This window comes from Pongo pygmaeus, chromosome 8 (genome assembly GCF_028885625.2).
Source record: "Pongo pygmaeus isolate AG05252 chromosome 8, NHGRI_mPonPyg2-v2.0_pri, whole genome shotgun sequence".
Taxonomy (NCBI): Eukaryota; Metazoa; Chordata; class Mammalia; order Primates; family Hominidae; genus Pongo; species Pongo pygmaeus.
In genome coordinates this window covers 107,820,030-107,843,853 of record NC_072381.2, presented here as the reverse complement: position 1 = coordinate 107,843,853, position 23,824 = coordinate 107,820,030, and the positions used below count along the sequence as shown (strand labels likewise).

Genomic DNA, 23,824 nt, shown 5'->3' with positions numbered 1-23,824 from the left:
AAACTCAGCACCCAACACATACTCCTCAATTAGCACAAGCTCTTCCTGAAACCTGGCACTCTACATGTACTCTTCAATTGCTGGAACCCTAGAGATGCATGGGTTGCCCTCCCTTCCCATCCCTCAGTGACCCAGAATAATGAGGATGATTGCTTCTGTGGTCACAATTTATTAAAGTGACAATGAGAGAAGGCAGGAGTCCCTGCCTCCCTGTTTGCAGGAAACACTCAGGAGCCCCAAGTCTCAGGGAAGTCCCTGAAAGGGACTTCCATCAGAGAGGGCAATGATGTGGATCAGAGAGCTGGGCCTGGCTGGCGGGGTGCCACATCTCCTCAGGTAAGGGAAGCATCCAGGGAGAGCTACATGAGGCTTGCCAGCATGGGAAGGTTAAAATTAAAATACATTCATGATAGAATTTTCAGTAATTATATCTTGTACAGACATGAGCCACAATGATTATACACATGTAAACTCATCAGCATACAAACACAAACCATAAACTAAGATGACAGCCAACCAAGCTCCTGGAACAGGTGATCAGAGGTGAGAATTCTCAAGGGCTGATGATGCAGTCAATGCCCAACCCTAGAATTCCACGTGGCATCTTTTCTTCATCATCATCATCATCACCCCGAGAGGCAAGGCCAGGAGATGGGATAGAAAGAGATTCCCAAGTCTCAGAAGCTGACATCTGTCCTAGTTTTCTGTGCCTGGGTGAATCCAGCCCTCCTGCACTTTGCAGGGAAAGATCACCTCTGAGAAGCTAAGTTCTCTAATGGACTGAAAAGGTATCATTAGAAATTATCATGATCAAACTCTATGTATGTATGTATGTATCTATCTATCTAGCTATCTAGCTATCTATCATCTATGTATTTTTTTGAGACAGGGTATCGCTCTGTTACTCAGGCTGGAGTGCAGTGGCGTGATCTTCAGCTCACTGCATGTGTGAACTCTTGGGGGCTCAAGCGATCCTCTTGTCTCAGCCTCCCGAGTAGCTGGCACACCATGGCACCTGGCACCTGGCTAATTTTTTTCTTTTTTTTTTTAGTAGAGATAAAGTCTCCCTATGTTGCCCAGACTGGTTTCAAATTCCTGGGCTCAAGCAATCCTTTGGCCACGGCCTCTCAAAGTATTGGGATTACAGATATGAGCCACCATGCCCAGCCTCTCTTTCTTTCTCTCTTTCTCTCTCTCTCTCTCTACCGCCCCCCCACCGCTTTCTTTCTGAGACAGCATCTTGCTCTATACAATGGTGTGAACATGGCTCACTGTAGCCTTGACCTCCCAGGCTTAGGCGATCCTTCCACCTCAACCTCCCAAGTAGCTGGAACCACAGGTGTGCACCACCATGTCCAGCTAATTTTTAAAACTTTTGTAGAGACAGGTCTCAACACATTGCCTGGGCTAGTCCTTGAACTCCCAGGCTCAAGTAATCCTCCCTCCTTGGCCTCCCGAAGTGCTAGGAACACAGGCAAGAGCCACAGCACCTGGCCCAACTATATTTAAATGAAGTATCCACGGTTTGCATTTTCCCCAGGTATCTATAGCAATGTGGGAAACAGAATCCTTTTTTTAAAAAAAAATTTTATTTTATTATTATTATACTTTAAGTTTTAGGGTACATGTGCACAACGTGCAGGTTTGTTACATATGTATACATGTGCCATGTTGGTGTGCTGTACCCATTAACTCGTCATTTAGCATTAGGTATATCTCCTAATGCTATCCCTCCCCCCTCCCCCCACCCCACAACAGTCCCCGGTGTGTGATGTTCCCCTTGCTGTGTCCATGTGTTCTCATTGTGAAACAGAATCCATTTTGAGGGTACACACGTGGAATTTTGGAGACCAGGCCAGCAGAAGATGCTTGGACAACACAATGTAAGCTATTTTATTTCTTTGCTGAATCACCCTGTTTGGGGTCAATTCAGTGCAGGCAGGCTGAGGGAACAGCTATCAAACTGAAGTTGGAAGAGCTACCTCCCTGGAGCTGCAGGTTTGGGAGGGGTGTGAAAACCTGGAGCAATGCAAGATTGACTAGAGGTAAAACTCGGTAAAGGGAGATGGGTCAGTAGGGCAAAGGGAAGATATTAAGCAGCCACCAATTAGAGGCAGCTTTGTAAAATGTATTAGACCATTACTCCAGGGCTTTCATCTTGGGCCAAGAAAAGTACATGATTTCTAACCACAAAAACTTGAGAAACAGACTAAAAGAAACTTGTTCCTCTTCGGCTGCACAATGGGAAGAACCCTCAAATGCAGAGAAAGAAATCACTGGATCAGATGCATCCACACAGCACCACTTCACTAAGGAGGGTCCGTGTGCACACGCGCCTAGAGGTGTGCATGCGTGCACACACGTGTCCACCATCTGCCTCCACGCAGGGTGCTTTCTGGGCCAGCTCTGTGGTGGGCAGGCCAGCCCTTACTTGGCTGGGTGGGAGGGACAGGCCCGGCCAGATGGTCTCCACCTGCATTTGATTACCACCCACGGGCTGGCTGGACGCTACCTCTAAACTCTGAAACATGAGTTTGGAATGGCCCAGCCTCAGGATAAACACACGACCTGAAGTCTGTCAGAAGTTCTCTTTTTCAAAGCAGGCTGCCCAAGCAATCGCCAAGTGACAAGGTCATTCCATCTTTAAAGTCTCCTGGAGGGGCCTGGCTTGGTCTGGACTTCCTCACATGAGGGCTTCTCTAGCCAAAGTGGTTTTGTCTGAACAGAGAATGAAGCCCCTCCTAGGGAGCGGCTGTCTCTCACATCTTCCAAGAAAGGAAAGCATAAAGGGAAATTGGCATGTGCTGCAGAAGGTGGGATCTGGGTCACAGCAAAGTATTTTTCTAACACAGAAGTCTACTAAAATACTGACTGGTGGTAAATGGGGCCAGTGGAATTTCTTCCTACAGAAATTAAAAAAAGAAAAAAAAAAAGATTTTTCCCAGTCTGGCAGAGTGGGGGTAAGGGGTTCTAACTGTCTTATTGCAAAAGGAAGGATGAGATAAGACTCTCAAGACTGTTTCCTGCTCAAGAACCCTGGATCCTGTTCACAGGGGTGTCCAGGGGAAGGCTGGCTTTGTCCCAGCAGTTTGGCAAGTCTGCCTGATGGCTGTGCCAGCCTCAACAGTAACACCAAATCAGAAGACAAGAACACATGCCTTGAATCCTAGACACACAACAGCCTGACCATTAGAACTCACCCAAAGGTCTCCCCCAGAGTACCTCACTAAGAAGGTATCAGTGAGCATCCAAGAGCCCAAAATGACTGCTGAAAGTCAGCATCTCATGCTCAACAACCATTATTTATTTATCTGTGAGACGGAGCCTCACTGTCTCCCAGGCTGGAGTGCAGTGGTGCGATCACAGCTCACTGCAGCCTCTGCCTCCCGGGCTCAAGTCATTCTCCTGCCTCAGCCTCCCAAGTAGCTGGGATTACAGGTGTGTGCCACCACACCCAGCTGACTTTTGTATTTTTAGTAGAGACAGGGTTTCATTATGTTGCCCAGGCTGGTCTCGAACTTCTGACCTCAGGTGATCTGCCCGCCTCTACCTCTCAAAGTGCTGGGATTACAGGCGTGAGCCACTGTGCCCAGCCCATTATTTATTACTAAGGAAATGCAAATCAAAACCACAGTGAGCTACCGCCCCTCCACACCCTCTAGCATAACTAAGAGATAATAAGTGTTAGAGAGGACGTGGAGAAATAGGAATACTTGCACATCATTAGGGGGAATATAAAATGATGGAGCTACTTTGGAAAAAGAGTTTGGCAGTTCCTAAAAAAGTTAAACAGAGTCACCATATGATCCAGCAATTCCACTCCTAAGTATATGCCCAAGAGAACTGAAAACCTGGCTGGATGCAGTGGCTCATGCCTGTAATCCCAGCACTTTGGGGGACCGAGGTGGATGGACCACTTGAGCCGAGGAGTTTGAGGCCACCCTGGGCAACATGGCCAAACCCCGTTTCTACGAAAAAAAAAAATACGAAAATTAGCCAGGCATGGTGGCTCACACCTGTAGTCCCAGCTACTCGGGGTGGGGGTGCTGAGGCAGTAGGAAAATCATCTGAGCCCAGGGAGGTCAAGGCAGCAGTGAGCCTTGATGGTGCCACTGCACTCCACCCTGGGTGACAGAGTAAGACCCTGTCTAAAAAAAAAAGAAAAAAGAAAACCTGTTCACATGAAAACGTATACATCAATGTTCATAGTAGCACTATTCATAGTAGCCAAAAAGTAGAAACAACCCAAATGTCCATCAATTGAGGAATGGATAAACAAAATATGGTATAGCTGTACAATGAAATATAACTTGGCAATAAAAAAGAATAAAGTATGCATACGCTATAACATGGATGACCTTGAAAACATCATGCTAAGTGAAAGAAGCCAGATACAAAAGACTACCTATTATATGATTCTATTTTTATGAAATGTCCATAATAGACAAATCTATAGAGACAGAAAATAGGTTGGTGGTTGCCAGAAACTAGGGTGAGGAAGGAATGGGGCGTGACTGCTGATGGGTACAGAATTTCTTTTTGGGATGATGGAAATTTTTTTTTTTTTTTTGAAACAGAGTCTCACTCCGTTGCCCAGGCTGGAGCACAGTGGCACAATCTTGGCTCACTGCAACCTCTGCCTCCCGGGTTCAAGCGACTCTCCTGCCTCAGCCTCCCAAGTAGTTGGGACTACAGGCGCGTACCACCATGCCGTTAATTTTTGTATTTTTACTAGAAACAGTGTTTCGCCATGTTGGCCAGGTTGGTCTCAAACTCCTGACCTCAAGTGATCTGCCCGTCTCGGCCTCCCAAAGTGCTGGGATTATAGTCGTCAGCCACCGTGCCTGGCCTGGGAGATGGAAATGTTCTGGAATTAGATAATGTAATGGTTGTGTAACCTTATAAATATACTTAAAAACCAACGAATTACACACTTTAACAGGGTGAATTTCATGGTATATGATTTATTTTTAAAAAGCTGGCATCTCAGGTATACCTGATGTCATATCATTTAACTCTCTATAACTCTAGGACTCAGCCATTGTTATACTCATTTAACAAACAAATGAGAAACACTGACGGAGTTTATGTAATAGTCCATAAATCACAGAGCAAGTGACAGAGCTAGAACTTAAAGTCTGTATAACTCCAAAGCTCATCTTTTTTTTGTGAGACAGGATCTCACTCTGTTGCCCAGGCTGGAGTATGGCTGCACAATCAGGGCTCATCGCAGCCATGACCTCCTGGGTTCAAGAGATCCTCTCACCTCAGCCTCCCGAGTAGCTGAAATTACAAGTGTGTGCCTAATTAATCTATTTTTGCCTAATTAAGCCTATCTTCTTATTGCTGTGTGACCAGAGGCAAGCTATTTAACCTCTCTGTGCCTCAGTTTTCTCATCTATAAAATGGGGATCTATAAAATGGGGATAATAACAGTAACTATTTCTTAGAGTTGTTATTGGGGATTAAACATTTGGAAACAGTACTTGGAACACTATAAGCATTATATCACTTACATTAAGTGAAGAAAGCCAGTCACAAAAGACCATATGTTGTATGATTTTATTTATATTACAGGAAAAATTGTATAATTTGTAATATGTAATATAAATTATACTTATATCAAATGTCCAGAATGGACAAATCTATGGGGAAACTGGATTAGTGGTTGCCTAGGACTGGGGTAGTGGGGACGAATGGGGAGTAACTGCTAATGAATATGGATGGAGTTTCTTTTCAGGGTAAAGAAAAAGTTCTAAAATTAGATTTTAGTGAAGGTTACATAACTATAAATATGCAAAAAGCCATGAAAGTGTACACTTTAAATGGGTGAACTGTATGCTACATTAATTATATCAATAAATGCTTTATTCATTTATTCTTTAATTTGGAAAAAACTCAAAAACCTGATAGAAAAAATTCACAAACGAGATATACAGATATCCCTTAAGCATAAGACAAGATGTTTGACCTCACACATAATAAAAGAAATGCAAATGAAAACAATGAGATACCATTCTCACCTATCAGACTGGCAAAAATTAGTAAGTATGACATCATATTCTGTTGCCAAGGTTGTGGGGGAAGAGACACTCTCATATGTTGCTGGTATGGATATAAATTAGTACAACTCATTTGGAGGAGAATTAGGCAGTACCTAATAAAACTACATATAGGTTTATACCTTTGGATCCAGCAATCCCACTTCTAAGAACTTATAATTGCAAAATACTGGAAATCACCTAAATGCCCATTCATAGAAGAATGACTCAAAGTGCTGTAAGAAAATGCTGCTGTAAGAAACAATGAAGAACTCTACAAATTGGTATAAACACTATTAGGTGAAAAAAGCAAAAGAGGCTGGGCACGGTGGTTCATGCCTGTAATTCCAGCACTTTGGGAGGCCAAAGCAGGTAGATTGCTTGAGCCCAGGAATTCGACACCAGGCTAGGCAACATGGTGAAGCCTTGCCTCCCCAAAAATACAAAAATTAGCTGGGCATGGTGGCGCGTGCCTGTAGTCCCAGCTACTCAGGAGGCTAAGGCAGGAGGATTGCTTGAATCTAGGAAGTAGAAGGTACAGTGAGCTGTGATTACACCACTGCACTCCAGCCTGGGTGACAGAGGGAGACTCAGTCTCAAAAAGAAAAAAAAAAGAGCAAAAGGATATTATAGTATGTTTTTGAGGAAGAAAGAAAGGAAGATACGAGCCAAGCATGGTGGCTGACATCTGTAATCCCAGAACTTTGGGAGGCCAAAGCAGGTGGATCACCTGAGGTCAGGAGTTCGAGACCAGCCTGGCCAACATGATGAAACCCCATCTCTACTTAAAAAAAAAAAAAAAAAAAAAAAGTCCAGGCGCAGTGGCTCACATCTGTAATCCCAGCACTTTGGGAGGCCGAGGTGGGTGGATCATGAGGTCAGAAGTTCGAGACCTGCCTGACCAACATGGAGAAACCCTGTCTCTACTAAAAATACAAAAATTAGCCAGGAGTGGTGGCGTGCACCTGTAATCCCAGCTACTCAGGAGGCTGAGGCAGAAGAATCGCTTGAATCCGGGAGGCAGAGGTGGCAGTGAGCCAGGATCTCGCCACTGCACTCCAGCCCAGGCAACAGAGTGAGACTCCATCTCAAAAAAAAAAGCCAAGGTGGGTGGATCACTTGAGGTCGGGAGTTCAAGTCCAGCCTGACCAACATGGAGAAACCCTATCTCTACCAAAAATACAAAATTAGTCGGGCATGGTGGCGCATGCCTGTAATCTCAGCTACTCGGGAGACTAAGGCAGGAAAACTGCTTGAACCCAGGAGGCAGAGGTTGCGGTGAGCCAAGATCGCACCATCATTGCCCTCCAGCCTGGGTAACAAGAGCAAAACTCTGTCTCAAAAAAAAAAAAAACTACAAAAAATTACCCGGGCATGGTGGTGTACACCTGCAATCCCAGCTACTAGGGAAGCTGAGGCAGGAGAATTGTTTGAACCTGGGAGGTGGAGGTTGCGGTGAGCCGAGATCACACCATTGTACTCCAGCTTGGGCACCAAGAACAAAACTGTCTCAAAAGGAAAAAAAAAAAAAAAAAAAAAAGGCCGGGCGCGGTGGCTTACGCCTGCAATCCCAGCACTTTGGGAGGCCAAGGCACGCAGATCACCTGAGGTCAGGAGTTGGAGACCAGCCTGGCCAACATGGTGAAACCTCGTCTCTACTAAACATACAAAAATTTGCCAGGCGTGGTGGCGCATGCCTGTAGTTCCAGCTACTAGGGAGGCTGAGGCAGGGGAATCGCTTGAACCCAGAAGGCAGAGGTTGCAGTGAGCCGAGATCGCACCACCGCACTCCAGCCTGGGTGACAGAGCAAGATTCCATCTCAAAAAAAAGAAAGAAAGGTAGGAAAATATACATTACATACTCATTTCTGTAGAAAGCCACGCGGGAAGGATAAACCAAAAACGAATGAGATGGATTCTTACATGCAGTAGGCGGGAAGGCGGTAGAAAGCACTGCAGGGTGTGGGGGTGGGTAACATTTATTTGAATATACCTTTTTGTATAGTTCTCACTTTTGGTTCTGGATCCGTGATAATGCTTTCACACACTCAAAATAAATGAAACAGAATCAATGAGGAGGGAGAAAATGCTAAAATATAATACAAACAGAAACTAATGAACCTAACAGTATTTCAAATCAACCATATAACCACACTGAAAGGGGGAAAAAAAGATATAACCCAAGGAACCTTTATTTTTTTGAGATGGAGTCTTGCTCTGTCACCCAGTCTGGAGTGCAATGGCGCAATCTCTGATCACTGCAACCTCCGCCTCCCGGGTTCAAGTGATTCTCCTGCCTCAGCCTCCTGAGTAGCTGGGATTACAGGCGCACACCATCATGCCCAGCTAATTTTTTTATTTTTAGTAGAGACAGGGTTTCACCATGTTGGCCAGGCTGGTCTCGAGCTCCTGACCTCAAGTGATCCACCCACCTTGGCCTCCCAGAGCGCTAGGATTATAGGTGTGAGCCACTGTGCTTGGCCTGAAATACATATATATTTTAAAGGCAGGCAGGAATGAACGCCACGGGTATAGTATTTATTTATTTAGTTAGTTATTATTTTTTGAGACAGAGTCTTGCTCTGTTGCCCAGGCTGGAGTGCAGTAGTGTGATCTCGGCTCACTGCAATCTCTGCCTCCCAGGTTCAAGTGATTCTCCTGCCTCAAGCCTCCCGAGCAGCTGGGACTACAGGTGTGCACCAACACACCTGGCTAATTTTTGTATTTTTGGTAGAGACGGGGTTTCACCATGTTGGCCAGGCTGGTCTTGAACTACTGACCTCAAGTGATCCACCCACCTGGGCCTCCCAAAGTGCTGGGATTACAGGCATGAGTCACTGCACCAGGCCCCCATAGGTATAGCTTTAGAATTGGAGGCATCAGTATAAATTCATGGTATTTAAGAGAGAAACCAATATGGAAATAGAGTGGTATGTATATATGTGCGTGTGTTTTTCCTAGTTCTCGCCACTGGGAGCAGTGACACTCCAAGAGCAATGATAATACCTAGCCCCCGGATCATGGCTTCTATATACCATTCTCCACTAAATAAAACCAGGGCTTCCTGGATAAATGGCTGATTCCTGGGCTGGCAAAGTACAAAATGATTCTGGAATTTCCCACCGTGCCAGAAATTAAGGAAGTGGTTCAGAGAATGATGGGAACATGCCAAAAGAAGAGAGAAGCCAAACTCAAGGTTCTCACTGGCCAAATCAACAACAATCTGAGCATCAAATTAAAGCATCCTAACAAATTATAATCTATTAATTAAAATAAAAATCTATGAGTCCACACTGACTGTAATGGACCTAGTGACACTGGCTCTAAAGATTTTGGACTTGCCAGCGTCTGTAACTGCATGAGCAAATTCTTTCTCCTAAATCTCTTTATAGATTTGTATCTATATTATGTGTATAGATAATATATAGATATGTGGATGTGCATCTCCAATTGTTTTTCCTAGAGAGCCCTAATACATTGATATAAATAAATGAATAAGCAAGTAAATATGGAGAAGACTCTTCTTTACAGTAAAATCTCAATATCAATGAATGAATGTAGAAACAATTATCAAATGAGAAGTCACCATTTGACAACTATTGTAATAATAATTCAGGCAAGAATCATCAATGGGTGGTAAAAATAGTGGGTAAAAAAATCTGATGAGAAACAAGATACTGACATAACCTCAAAATGCCTTCCCACAAGTTACTTATTAATTATTAATGGAAAAGCAGTAACTATACAGAAGAGAAACCTAGCAGACACCACCTTAACCAAACAATCAAAGTAATTAGACATCACCAACAGTAATTAGACAAATCAACATCAAGCGCCTCCTGATATGATCACTGAGAAGGGCACAACATGTCTGTGATATTCCTATGGAAAAATACATACACTGATCCTATGCATGAGGAAACATCAGATAAATCCAAATTGAAGGACATTCTATAAAATAACTGACCTGTACTCTTCAAAAGGTCATGAAAAACAGAAAGATTGAGGAAACATTTGAAGGCATCTAAGAGATGTGACAATTAAGTTACTAAAAAAGACTCTGGAGTCACTGAAGCAGGGCGACCAACTTGTCTTGTTTGCCCAGGACTTTTCTGGCTTTAGAACTGAAAGCCCCACATACCAGGAAAAGCCCAGGCAAATGGGGACAGTTGGTCAACCGATCCTGAAGTGTCCACTGTCTGACCCGCACAAAGCAAAACACTGCCACACTTAAAAAGCACCGAATATGCATCAAGAGCCACCAAAATGTCAGCAGTGCCAGAGCACAGTCTCTGAAGCCAGGCTGCCTATGCCCAAATCCTGGCTCTGGCACCCTTCCTGGCTGTGTGACCCTTGGCAAATCACTTAAGCCTCTCTGTACCTCAGTTTCTTCATCTGTAAAATGTAGATAAGAAGAGTTTACTTCCCCTTCTCGCTTCTAATGTAAACTATGAACTTTGGGTGATGATGATGTGTCAACATAGGTTCACTGACTGTAACAAATGTACCAATCTGGGGAAGGATGTTGACAGCGGGAGAGGCTGCATACGTGTGTGTGTGTGTGCATGCGTGTGGTAAGCAGAGGGTGTGTGGTTGGTCTCTGTACTTTCTGCTCAATTTTGCTGAGAACCTAAAACTGCTCTAAAAAAGTCTTTTTTCAAAAATGAAGATATTAGTAGCTTCCATATGGTAGCTACTAAAATGAGTTAACATGTAATATAGAAAACACTTAGAACAGCACCTGGAACACAGTCGATCTTAGTGTTGGTGATTACTTACAGTAGCAGTTTCCAGTTCTGCTAATTTACCTAAGGGAATAATCTTACATTTGGAAAAAAAAGCCTCTTGCGTAAGTATATTCAGTAGTATTTATAAGAATAAAAAATCTAGAAACAATCTAACTTTTCTACAAGTAGTGGTATTATATGAGTTCTGGCACATTACGTGGTAGGACATTACAAGTCACTAAAAACAATGGTTCTGAAAGCAGAAGGACTAACCTTTGAGAGGCAAGGGGTTCTCTTTCCACCTCTTACTGGTAAAGAGGAACAGGAACTTTACATCAGAACCCCACTCTATAGCCTCTAATGTTTTCTGTTCACCTATTATTCACTATAGCATAAAAATAAACTCCTTTTACAATGGTCATGAAATCGGGACCCTTATACATTGCTGGTGGAAATGTAAGATGATACAGCTGCTATGGAAAACAGTATGGCGGTTCCTCAAAAATTAAACATAGAATTGCCACATGATCCAGCAATTCTACTTCCAGGTATATATCCAAAAGAACTGAAAGCAGGGTCTTGAATAGAAATTTGTATACTGATGTTCAGAGTAGCATTGTTAGCAATAGTCAAAAGGTAGAAGCAACCCAAGAATCAGTCAATAGATGGATGGACAAGCCAAATTGGTATATACATATAATGGAATATTAGCCTTTTAAAAGGAAGAAAATTCTGACATCTGCTACAACATGGATGAACCCTGAAGACATTATGCTAAGTGAAATAAGCCAGGCACAAAGGGACAAATATCATATGATTCCACTTATATGAGGTACCCAGAGTAGTCACATTCATAGAGACAGAAATAAGATGGTGGTTGCCAGGGGTTGGAGGAAGTGAGAAGGGGGAGTTACTGTTTAAGGGGTACAGAGTGTTTCTGGAAGTGGAAGGTGGTTATGGTTGCACAACAATGTAAATGTACTTAATTCCACTGAACTGTAAATCTAAAAATGGTTAAAATGGTAAATTTTGGGCTGGGTGCAGTGGATCATGCCTATAATCCCAGCACTATAGGAGGCCAAGGTGGGAGGATTGCTTGAGCCCAGGAGTCTGAGACCAACCTGGGCAACATAAGGACATCCCATCTCTACAAGCAATTTAAAAATTAGCTGGGCATGGTGGTGTGCACCTGTGGTCCCAGCTACTTGGGAGTCTGTGGCAGAAGAATCACTGAGCCTGGGAGGTCCAGGCTGCAGTAAGTTGTGGCTGCACCACTGCACTCCAGCCTGAGTGACAGAACAAGACCTTGACTCAAAAAAAAAAAGGTAAATTTAAATTATGTAGGCTGGGTGCAGTGGCTCATGCCTGTAATCCCAGCACTTTGAAAGACCAAGGCGGGCAGATCACTTGAGGTCAGGAATTCAAGACCAGCCTGGCCAACACAGTGAAACCCTCTCTCTGCTAAAAATACAAAAATTAGCTGGGTGTGGTGGCACATGCCTGCAGTCCCAGCTACTCGGGAGGCTGAGGCAGGAGGATCAGTTGAGCCCAGGAGGCAGAAGTTGCCATGAGCTGAGATCACACCACTGCACTCTAGCCTGGGCAACACAGTGAGACTCCATCTCAAAAAAAATAATAATTTAAGAAAAAGATAAATTATGTACATTATGCCACAAATAAGTGGTTATGAAAAAAATACAAAACAAAATTCAACATAAAGTATGATTCAAAATGTTTATGTATATACAAAATTTAAAATGTGAGTAAAATATATATGGGAAAAAGAAAATGCAGGCCGGGCGCGGTGGCTCACGCCTGAAATCTCAACACTTTGGGAGGCTGAAGCAGGTGGATCACGAGATCAAGAGATCGAGACCATCCTGGCCAACATGGTGAAACCCCATCTCTACTAAAAACACAAAAATTAGCCAGGCGTAGTGGCAGGTGCCTGTAGTCCCAGCTACTCGGGAGGCTGAGGCAGGAGAATTGCCTGAACCCGGGAGGCGGAGGTTGCAATGCGCCGAGATTTTGCCACTGTACTCCAGCCTGGCAACAGAGGGAGACTCTGTCTCAAAAAAAAAAAAAAAGCAATAAAATTATTATAGTGGCTACTACAGTATAATTTTTGTTTTTCAAACTTCTTTGTATTTTCCAAATTTTCTACCATTTATAATCTCCTGGCCAGGCACAGTGGCTCACGCCTGTAATCCCAGCACTTTGGGAGGCCGAGGCAGGTGGATCACCTGAGGTCAGGAGTTTCAGACCAGCCTGGCCAACATGGTGAAACCCTGTCTCCACTAAAAATACAAAATTAGCCAGGTATGTTGGTGGGCGCCTGTAGTCTCAGCTACTTAGGAGGCTGAGACAGGAGAATCTCTTGAACCCAGGAAACAGAGGCTCTAGTGAGCTGAGATGGTGCCACTGCACTCTAACCGAAGCGAGACAGAGCAAGACTCTGTCTTAAAATCATCATCATCATCATCATCATCATCATCATCATCATCATCTCCAGCCTAGACTATAAACCCCACAAGGGCAGGGTTGTATCTTGGCCACTACTGTATCTGCAGGTCTAGCGTGCAAGGCTTCACATAGTCTGTTGCTAAGTGTTCATATGGATATGCCAAGGACATGGCAAGAGAGGCCTAAGGTCAGGCCCCTTCCTCTGGGGGTGGCCTGGATGCTTCCATTGGTCTTTGAAGCAAGGAATGCCAGGCCAGCCACAGTGGCTACTGACCCTGCAAAGGTACCAGGGTTAGGCATTATGGCTTAGTCTCAAGCCCAGTGATGGTGTCAGACGAAAGGGAAGAGGGGACCATGTGCCTCTGGAAACACATGGCATAGGAGGCCAGCCCAGTCCAACTCCAGAACCAGGGGTGATGTCACTTCTTCCCCTACAAAAGCTCTTGTCTCTTTCTTTCTCTTTTTCTTTTTTTTTTTTTGAGACGGAGTCTCGCTCTGTCACCAGGTTGGAGTGCAGTGGTGCAATCTGGGCACACTGCAACCTCCACCTCCCAGGTTCAAGAGATTCTCCTGCCTCAGCCTCCCTAGTAGCTGGGACTACAGGCGTGTGCCACCATGCCCGGCTCATTTTTTGTATTTTTAGTAGAGACAAGGTTTCTCCATGTTGGGCAGGATGGTCTCGAACTCCAGACCTCATGATCCGCCAGCCTCAGCCTCCCAGAGTGTTGGGATTACAGGCGTGAGCCACCGCGCCCAGCCCTATTGTCTCTTTCTTTCCCTCTTCCTCTTCCCCTTCCTCCTGGTCCCAGGCTGGATGGAGAACTGGGCAAACCCATTCTTTATCCTGGGGTTGGTCCTCCTTTCCAACCAGCCCTTCCCCTTGGGAATCAGGCTGAGTTCTCACCTTACTGGGCTAGCTATTCCCTCCAGAAGAATGGACCTAGATCCTGTGCAGGGGGTAGGGGGTAGAGGTGGGCATGGGGGGTATAGACCTGCAGACCTTTTTCTTCAGTGGCCTCCCTCTAAGTGCACACACACACACATCTCCCATGCATGTCTCCAACAAGCATAGGGACAAGCCCAGCCTTAGGCCCAGCTGGACCCAGAGACTACAGAGAAACCTAAACCGCAGACCTCCTGTTGCTCTAGGGCTTTACACAGAGGCTGCCTGCAGCTTCTCTACAATCTCTCTGTATCCCAGGGCAATGCCAAGCAAGTCCAAGGACCACTCACCCAAACTCTAGCACATGCTTGGAGTGCCAGCTGCCTTTCCTATTTGTACCGTTTCCTGTCAATCTGCTGTAAGACCTTCAGTGCTGGCCCAAGCCCCATGATGCCCCAGGACTAGCCACTGCTCTGCCCCTTACACCTATGCAGAGGATGAACGACAGTCCGGCGAAGGGAGGCCATCATTGGAAACCTCTTCACTAGGAAAGCAGAACGTGAGCATTTCCCCTTGCGTGGCCTCTGCCTGTCCCCTAGGGGACTTCCTAGGTGGGGAAAGAGGGACAAAGTCAGAGTTCCACTTTCTTTTTTTTTTTTTGAGACAGAGTCTCGCTCTGTAGCCCAGGCCAGAGTGCAGTGGCACGATCTCGGCTCACCGCAAGCTCCGCTTCCCGGGTTCACGCCATTCTCCTGCTTCTGCCTCCCAAGTAGCTGGGACTATAGGCGCCTGCCACCACACCGGCTTATTTTTTTGTATTTTTAGTAGAGATGGGGTTTCACGGTGTTAGCCAGGGTGGTCTCGATCTCCTGACCTAGTGATCCGCCCACCTCGGCCTCCCAAAGTGCTGGGATTACAGGCGTGAGCCATCACGCCCTGCCCAGAGTTCCACTTTCTCCAGGACTCAGTCTCCGCCATCTCCTCACCACACAGTCTCCTTCAGCAACCTCATGAAATGGCTTCAGCCACCACGCCTCTGTTGAGGATTCCCAAATCTATCCCCAAAGAACCAGACCTAGATACTTCTAGCTCAGTCTACACAAATCCAAACTCAGTATCTTACCAAACCTTATCTTTCTCCATCTTTACCTAGCTTGAAAAAGAGCACCACTGTGGTAGCCTGAATAAATGTTCCCTAATGCCCACATTCAAATCCCTGGAACTTGTGATATACTACCTTAAATGGCAAAAGGGACTTTGCAAATGTAATTCAGTTAGGGATCTTGAGATGGGGATGATCTTACAGTGAATTATCTGGGTGGGCTCAATCTAGTCCATGAATCCTTAATGAAAAGACAGGTAAAAGATGAGAGAGATGTGACGTGAGAATTTGTCTGTTGTTGCTCACTTTGAAGATGGAGGGAGTGGCTGTGAGCTAAGGAATGCACATGGCCTCTAGAAGCTGGAAACAGCAAGGAAATGAATTCTCCCTCAGGCACTTTGATTTTTTTCAAGACAGGGTCTTGCCCTGTTGCCCAGGCTGCAGTGCAGTGGCATGATCACAGCTCACTGTTGCCTCAGCCTCTTGGGCTCAGGTGATCCTCTCACCTCAACCTCCCAAATAGCTGGGACCACAAGCACAGGCCACCACGCTTGGCTAATTTTTTTTTTTTTTTTTTGTAGAGATGGGGTTCCACCATGTTGCCCAGGCTGGTCCCGAACTCCTGGGCTCAAGCCATCCTCCTGCCTCAGCCTCCCAAAGTGCTGGGATTACAGGTGTGAGCCACCACACCCAGCCTGGCACCTCGATTTTGACCCAGTGGGATGCATGTTAGACTTCTGACCTCCAGAATTATAACACAGTAAGTGTATATTGTTCTAAGACACTAATTTTGTGGTAATTTTTTATGGCAGCAATAGAAACTAAAAAATCCACCAGGCCAGAATCCCAAGAGTTATCCTCCAGTCCTCCCTCTCCCTATGTGCAGCTGGTCAGACAGTCTGTGAGTTCTGGCAACTCTGCCCCCTCCCTTCTCAGTGGCCCTCAGTCTGTCCTCTTCTCTCCATCTCAACTGCCACACCATGCATTAGCCTTCTGCATCCTTCACTCGGGTGGCCAACAACCTCTTCCTCACTGATGTCCTGCCTCCTGCTGTTCAGTGTTGTTCCCAAAATGGAAACAATACACCTTTCTCCTGCTTAAAAATCCTCCAAAGCCCATCCCTATCCCCAATCTGCAGAATAAAGTCCAGACTTCTCAGTAAGTCTCACTAGGCCATCATGAACCAGGTCCTGTACCTCCTCTGCCTTATACTCTAGGCCAAATGAATGGACTGGCAGATCTGTGGACACACTGATGACTCACTTGCCTCTGAAACTCTGCGTAGGTGTTCTCTTTTCTTTGCCCTCTGCTCATCTTCAGGAAGGCTCAGGTGTCACCTTCTCTGAGTATCTTCTGTTTGCCCTTCCATTCCCCACTGTGCAAGACAGATCCCTGACAGCTCCAAGGAAAGGAATTCTGCCAACACAACCTGAGGGAGCTAGGAAGCAGATCCTTCCCCACTGGAGCCCCAGATGAGGATGCAGCCCGCCTGACCCTCTGACCGCCTTGGGAGGACCTAAGCATAGCACTCAGATGAGCTATTCCTGGACTCCTGGTGCAAAAGAGATGTGAGAGAACAAATGTGTGTTGTTGTAAGCTGCTGATTTGCAGCAACAGAAAACCAGTATGTCTACCCTGCTCTCTGCCCTAGAGGGCTGGCCTGTGTGGGGCTCCTGGGCCCTCTGGCATCTAATTGGGTTCAGCCAGTGAAAGTTCTGACAGGAGCATGGTGGCTCACGCCTGCAATCCCAGCACTTTGGGAAGCTGAGGTGGGACAATCACTAGAGGGTCAGGAGTTCCAGACCAGCCTGGCCAGCATGGTGAAACTCTGTTTCTACCAAAAATAAAAAAAAAAAAATAGCTGAACATAGTAGCATGCACCTGTAATCCCAGCTACTCAGGAGGCTGAGGCAGGAGAATCGCTTGAACTCGGGAGGCAGAGGCTGCAGTGAGCCAAGATCATGCCACTATGCCACTGCACTCCAGCCTGGGCAACAGAGCAAGACTCCATCTCAAAAAAAAAAAAAAAGTTCTGACAGGAAATCAGCAGAAGGGAGGAGAGTGAGGCTAGAGTTCCCTCCCTTTGGGATTGCCTGAGGTGCTATGCCCTTGATTGACGGTCACTGCTAACAGTCACTCTCAGGAACACTCAACACAACTTTCTCCTCTAGGTTCTTGGATCCCACTCCCTCCTCTGGTCTCTTCAGCCTTAGGAGAGTGACAGCCAGGCCAACCACTAGCCCTGGGTTACATCACTATCCTCTAAGATGCTATTCCTTTATAAATATACCTTCCTCCAATATCCTACTTTGAAGGCACCAATCCCTTATTGGGACCCTGACCAAGAGAGGGCTCTCATCACTTCTTCCTTACCCCTGTGCAAACCTCCATCACAGGACTCTCCTTGCTGTATTGCAGCTGCCTATCTCTCCCATCAGGACAGGATTTACCCCTTTGTACACCCCCACTGACTGGCACAAGAGTACTCAGTGAAAGCAGCTGAACAAAGGAATGGGCATCAGCTCAACAAGAAAGGTGACCTGTCCAGCAAAGCCAGTTGGGACTACAAAGGATGGGCGATGGGAGTAATGACGCTGAACAAGTCCTGCAATTTTGAGCTTCTGACTTTGACTCTGGGAGTGCCTGGCCCCTTGGTTAAGACTCCAAGGCTCTCCAATTTTTGATGTCAGTTTACACAATTAAGAAATTACTATTTTTATTTTTTATTCTTTTAGAGATAAAGTCTCACTCTGTTGCCCAGGCTGGAGTGCAGTGGCATGATCGTGACTCACTGCTGCCTCAGCCTTCCAGGCTCAAGTGATCCTCCTGCATCAGTCTCCTGAGTAGCTGGGACTACATGTGTGCACCACTACACCTGATTAAAATTTTTTTTTTTTTGGTAGAAATGGGGTATGGGGTATTGCTATGTTGCCTGGGCTGGTCTCAAACTTCTGGGCTCAAGCAATCCTCCTGACTCAGCCTCCCAAAGCGCTCGGACTACAGGTGTGAATCACCATGCCCAGCCAAGAAACTAAAATTTTCTTGATAATTACTATTATAATTTATTACAAAACCAGGAAAACCATATATAGTCCTCTATTTGACCACTGCTTTCTTGTTGGACGTAAGGTTGCTTCCAAAGCTATGCCTTGGAAAATATTTTTGTGCATATTACCTTGTTTCCTTCCCATATTTGGGTTATTTCCTTGGGATTAAGAGTCACAGAAGGCCAGACACGGTGGCTCACACCTGTAATCCCAGTACTTTGGGAGGCCGAGGCAGTAGGATTGCTTTAGCCCAGGAGTTCAAGACCAGTCTGGGCAACATAGTGAGACCCTATCTCTATAAAAAATTTAAAAATTGCCCTTTCCGGTGGCAGGGTCTGGGGAAGGGGCGGTAGGCGCCATGTCCGGCCGCGAAGGTGGCAAGAAGAAGCCACTGAAACAGCCCAAGAAGCAGGCCAAGGAGATGGACGAGGAAGATAAGGCTTTCAAGCAGAAACAAAAAGAGGAGCAGAAGAAACTCGAGGAGCTAAAAGCGAAGGCGGCGGGGAGAGGGCCCTTGGCCACAGGTGGAATTAAGAAATCTGGCAAAAAGTAAGCTATTCCTTGTACCTGAGGAGATGGTGACCCTTTATTTCATCCGTATTTAAACCTCTCTATTCCCTGCCATAACATCTTTTGCCACGTATAGCTGGAATTAAGTGTTGTCTTGGAGCTGTTGTACATTTAAGAATAAACTTTTGTAAAAAAAAAAAAAAAAAAAAAATTTAAAAATTAACCAAGCATGGTGGCACAAACTTAAAGTCCTATCTACTCAAGAGGCTGAGGCATGAGGACCACTTGAGCCCAGGAGTTTGAGGCTGTAGTGAGCTATGATTATGCCACTGCACTCAGGCTGGGCAACAGAGTGAGTCCCTGTCTCCATTTAAAAAAAAAAAAAAAAAAAAAAAAAGATTTAAAATAGTGGACAAGGGTAAAGAGAAACTAAATGCCAGCCCAAGGTTATGGGCTGAAAGACTTAGGCAGAGTGTTGAGCCTGGCTTAGAGACAGGGAAGTTGGGAAGTGAGGAAGGCAGGTGTCAGACATTCTTAGTCTTACGATCTTTGGACCCTTTGGAGGTCTCTGGGTGGACTTAGGTGGAAACTGCATGAAATTATTAACATATTACTCCAGCATCCCAATAAGATGCCAGAGAGGAGCCCAGCAAAGTGGATGAGAATACAGGCTGTGGAAGCAACTGAGCCGATCAAACCCCAGCTCCACCTTTCTCTAGCTAACTGGTGGGCAAGTTAACTTCCATGTGCGCCAGGCTCCTCATCTGTAAAACTGGGAGAACACTCATCTCATAGGGTGGGAGGTTTTAGTGTGACAGCACAGTGTCTGGCACCTAGCAAGTGCCCTTCCATGGCAGTTAGTGTGCAACTTTCCTTTTCCTTTTTTTTTTTTTTTTTTTTGAGACGGAGTCTCGCTCTGTCGCTAGGCTGGAGTGCAGTGGCGCGATCTCAGCTCACTGCAACCTCTGCCTTCCGGGTTCAAGCGATTCTCCTCCCTCAGCCTCCCGAGTAGCTGGGACTATAGGTGCATGCCACCACGCCCAGCTAATTTTTGTATTTTTAGTAGAGATGGGGTTTCACCATGTTGGCCAGGATGGTCTCGATCTCTTGATCTCGTGATCTTCCCGCCTTGGCCTCCCGGCTAATATTTGTATTTTTAGTAGAGATGGGGTTTTAGTAGAGATAAAGTCTCACTCTGTTGCCCAGGCTGGAGTGCAGTGGCATGATCATGGCTCACTGCTGCCTCAGCCTTCCATATTGGCCAGGCTGGTCTCGAACTCCTGACCTCGTGATCCACCAGCCTAGGCCTCCCAAAGTGCTGTGATTACAGGCGTGAGCCACTGAGCCTGGCTGCAACTTTCCTTTTCTTAGTACTCACTCAAAGCAAACTCTGCTCATCATTTATCCTTTAAAATATCAGCAGATGCCTCCAGCTTCCCTAACTTCTGGGCTCTGGATCTTAATCAGCCCAGTCCTTCAAAAGCTGCCTGAGTCTTTCAGCTTCACCTAATTTCCTGACCTTAGGTCCCTCCCAGAACCTTCTAACCAGACCTGAGAGTTCCTTTGTGTGATGCTTTGAGTCACAGCCATTACAACAGAATTCAGTCAACAACTACTAAATAAACAACTGCAGAGATTATTTTTTATTTATAATTCAAAATTACTGATACTTTATTAGACATTTGAAAATGGTGTTGGGTGACAACACAAATATTACTGTATGTAGCAAAACTTTGTAAAAATAACTTTTGAAATATGTTTATATGATATATTCTGATATAGCTAAGCTTTTTTTAAGCCTCCAGTTATAAAAACAAGACTGCACTCTCATACTCTGAGCTGGGAGTCCAATAAGGCTACAGTGCAGCAGCCACCTTTGAGTTGCAACTCTGGGTTATAGAAGCTTTCTTTGCGCTATACCCCATCCAACCAGATTCATGGAATGCATTTGCCTCACTCAAGTAGACGGTTCCTGAGACATCTTGCTGGGAGCCAAAGACCATGTTCCCACAGCATTCCTCAAGTTCAAAAACAGTGGCTCGCAGCACTGATTCGGCTGAGAATCCAGCCAGATAAACTCTTCCGGCTCCCAACACTTCAGGCAGCTTAACTCTGTCCTGGGCTTTCAGTGAGCAAAGGGTTTCCTGGAATAAGACACTGAATTTTATTTTTATTTATTTTTTGAGACAGGGTCTCACTCTGTTGCCCAAGCTACAGTGTAGTGCCGTGATCACAGCTCACTACAGCCTTGATCTCCTGGGCTCAAGTAATCCTCCCACCTCAGCCACCGAGTAGCTGAGACTACAGACACATGCCACCACGCCTGGCTAATTTTTTTATTATTTGTAGAGATGAGGCCTCACTATGTTGCCCAGGCTGGTCTTGAACTCCTGGGCTCAAGCAGTTCTCCTACCTCGGCCTCCCAAAGTGTTAGGATTACAGGTGTGAGCCATTGTACCAGCCAAGATACTGAATTTTAGAAATTCCCCTTTCTTGCAGGGTGATAAAAGCTCACAGTCAACCATCCCCTGCTGGACATCTGTTGCACCTTCTTCCATCTACTCCCAACCACCCACAAACTCAAAGGTCAGCCAGCCCCCAGGGGAATCCTAAGCCAGCCTGGAGCGCTACAGGAATTCTGGGCCAAGGAAGAAGCCAGTGCTTGGGTTTCTTGGCATCAGTATGGTAGCTCCCACTCTTGGCTTTGGCTTAAAGCAACACCTTTACAAAGGTCTTCTTAAAAATAAAAGAAGACAGGCTAGGCCAATGGCGACAAGATCACAGTCTGACTTGGGAAGCGAGGTGCCCTCTGTGCCTAAGTATGCAGCTTGGGGACTTCTTACTGACCCAAGAGGCAAGGCATCTGCCCAAGGGCCTTTTGTCCACCCACTCTCCTCCAGAACTCTGGGAAGCCAGCCATCCCAGAAGATCAAGAAACCTAAACAGGGCAATGGGAAGAAACAAATGTTTTTGGCATTTCAGTTCCCCAAGGGCAAGGACTGTACTTTTTGTGTGTTCTGTACATGAATACATCGTGTCATGGCTGAGCAATGCTAAATGGTAATAATATTCCCACTGCCACCCAAAGAGATAATCAAGCCGAGACATTCAACAAGATGGTATTAAAAAGCAATGTGCCTCCCTCTTAGTCACTATCAAAGTAGATTCAAATATCTTCATGGCTTTGAATGTCATGATGTACTATAAATATACACATATATATATATCTTAATGGTATTTCCTTTGAGCCACTTTTGCTACTATTTCCTTTTTGGGGAAATAAAACCGTCACTCAACTCAGTTCTCCTGTCTTCATACTAGAGCTGAGGTCCCACACTGGAATGCTTCCTAAAACCCCACTCCAGCCTCCATCATATCATCCTTTTTCTTTCCTCATTAGTCAACAAATAATTTATTGAATGTCGGCCAGGCGCGGTGGCTCTGTAATCCCAGCACTTTGGGAAGCCGAGGCAGGCGGATCACAAGGTCAGGAGATCGAGACCATCCTGGCTAACATGGTGAAACCCTGTCTCTACTAAAAATACAAAAAATTAGCTGGGCGTGATGGTGGGTGCCTGTGGTCCCAGCTACTCGGGAGGCTAAGGCAGGAGAATGGCGTGACACCGGAAGGTGGAACTTGCAGTGAGCTGAGATCGCACCACTGCACTCCAGCCTGGGCGACAGAGCGAGACTCCATCTCAAAAAAAAAAAAAAATAATAATAATAATAATAATAATAATTTATTGAATGTCACATTCTTTACATCGCCTTCAAACTCTGCAACCTCATCTCGTTCCACTGTTCTCTCTTACCAAGCCCCAGACACACTGGCCTTCTTTCTTTTCCTTAAACACTTCAAGGTCCGTGCTGCCCTCAGGGCCTTTATACTAGCTGTTTCACTGCCTAGGACCTTCATCAGGACTCCTAGCATTGTACAACTCCAGGGGGCAGCAATTGCACAGAATAATGTGAACAGTGGCCCTAGAGTTGTACAATGTGACAGCCCTGGCTGCCACCGGTCTTTGAGGTCTCAGTTCAAATCTTCAAGGAAACCATTACTGATTACTGCTAACAGCATCCTCCCCACCCACCTTAACCACTACTTCTACCCATGTAAGCTCCAGAGTACCATCCCTGCTTTTTTTATTTTATTTTATTCTATTTTTTAAGACAGGGTCTCACTCTGTCACCTAGGCTGGAGTACAGTGGCACGATCTTGGCTCACTGCAGCCTCTGCCTCCTGGGCTCAAGCAATCCTCCCACCTCAGCCTCCCGAGTAGCTGGGACTACAGGCACGCACCACCATGCCTGACTAATTTTTGTATTTTTTGTAGAGATGGGGTTTCACCACATTGCCCAGGCTGGTCTCGAACTCCTGGCTCAAGTGATCCACCCACCGTGGCCTCCCAAAGTGCTGGGATTAGAGGCATGAGTCACCACACTTGGTGCCCTGCTTTATTTTCATTTTTTTAAGAGACAGGGTCTCCCCATGTTGCCCAGGCTGGTGTGCAGTGGCTATTCACAGGCACAATCCCACTACTGATCAGCACAGGAGTTTTGACCTACTGGGCCAGTTCACCCCTCCTTAGGCAACCTGGTGGTCCCACGCTCCTGGGAGGTCACCATATTGATGCTGAACTTAGTGCGGACACCTGACTGGCATAGTGCATAGTAGCCCAGAACTCCTGAGCTCAAGTGATCCTCCCACCTCAGCCTCCTGAGCAGCTGGGGCCCTGCTTTATTTTCAACACAGCACTTGTACTATCTAAAACTATATAAAATTTTTCATGTTTCTCCAATAAGAATATAAGATTCATGAGAGCAGAAACCTTGCCTGCTTTGCTTTCCATGGTATCCTCAGCACTAAGAGAGCACTGGATATTTAGGTAATGTGCTCTAAAAATTTATGAAAATAGGCCAGGTGCAGTGGCTCATGCATGTAATCCTAGCACTTTGGGACGGGTGGCGGGTGGATCACCTGAGGTCAGGAGTTCGAGACCAGCCTGGCCAACATGGCAAAACCCCATCTTTACTAAAAATACAAGAAGCTA

General features: G+C 45.7%; 2 protein-coding genes across 6 annotated transcripts in view; one reads left to right on the top strand and one right to left on the bottom strand.

The window, feature by feature from the left end:
* Window positions 1-23,824, bottom strand: part of SUFU (SUFU negative regulator of hedgehog signaling) — a 131,303-nt gene that overhangs the window by 85,602 nt on the left and 21,877 nt on the right. The gene's annotated exons all lie outside the window — the stretch shown is intronic.
* TMA7 (translation machinery associated 7 homolog) lies at window positions 18,583-18,984 on the top strand. The gene has a single exon (XM_054436807.1). The coding sequence runs from the start codon at window positions 18,622-18,624 to the stop codon at window positions 18,814-18,816; it is 195 nt and encodes a 64-aa protein (XP_054292782.1). The 5' UTR covers window positions 18,583-18,621; the 3' UTR covers window positions 18,817-18,984.

Excerpts from the sequence above, each read along its gene's own strand:
- TMA7 (XM_054436807.1), top strand. The coding sequence starts at position 18,622 with ATGTCCGGCCGCGAAGGTGGCAAGAAGAAGCCACTGAAACAGCCCAAG.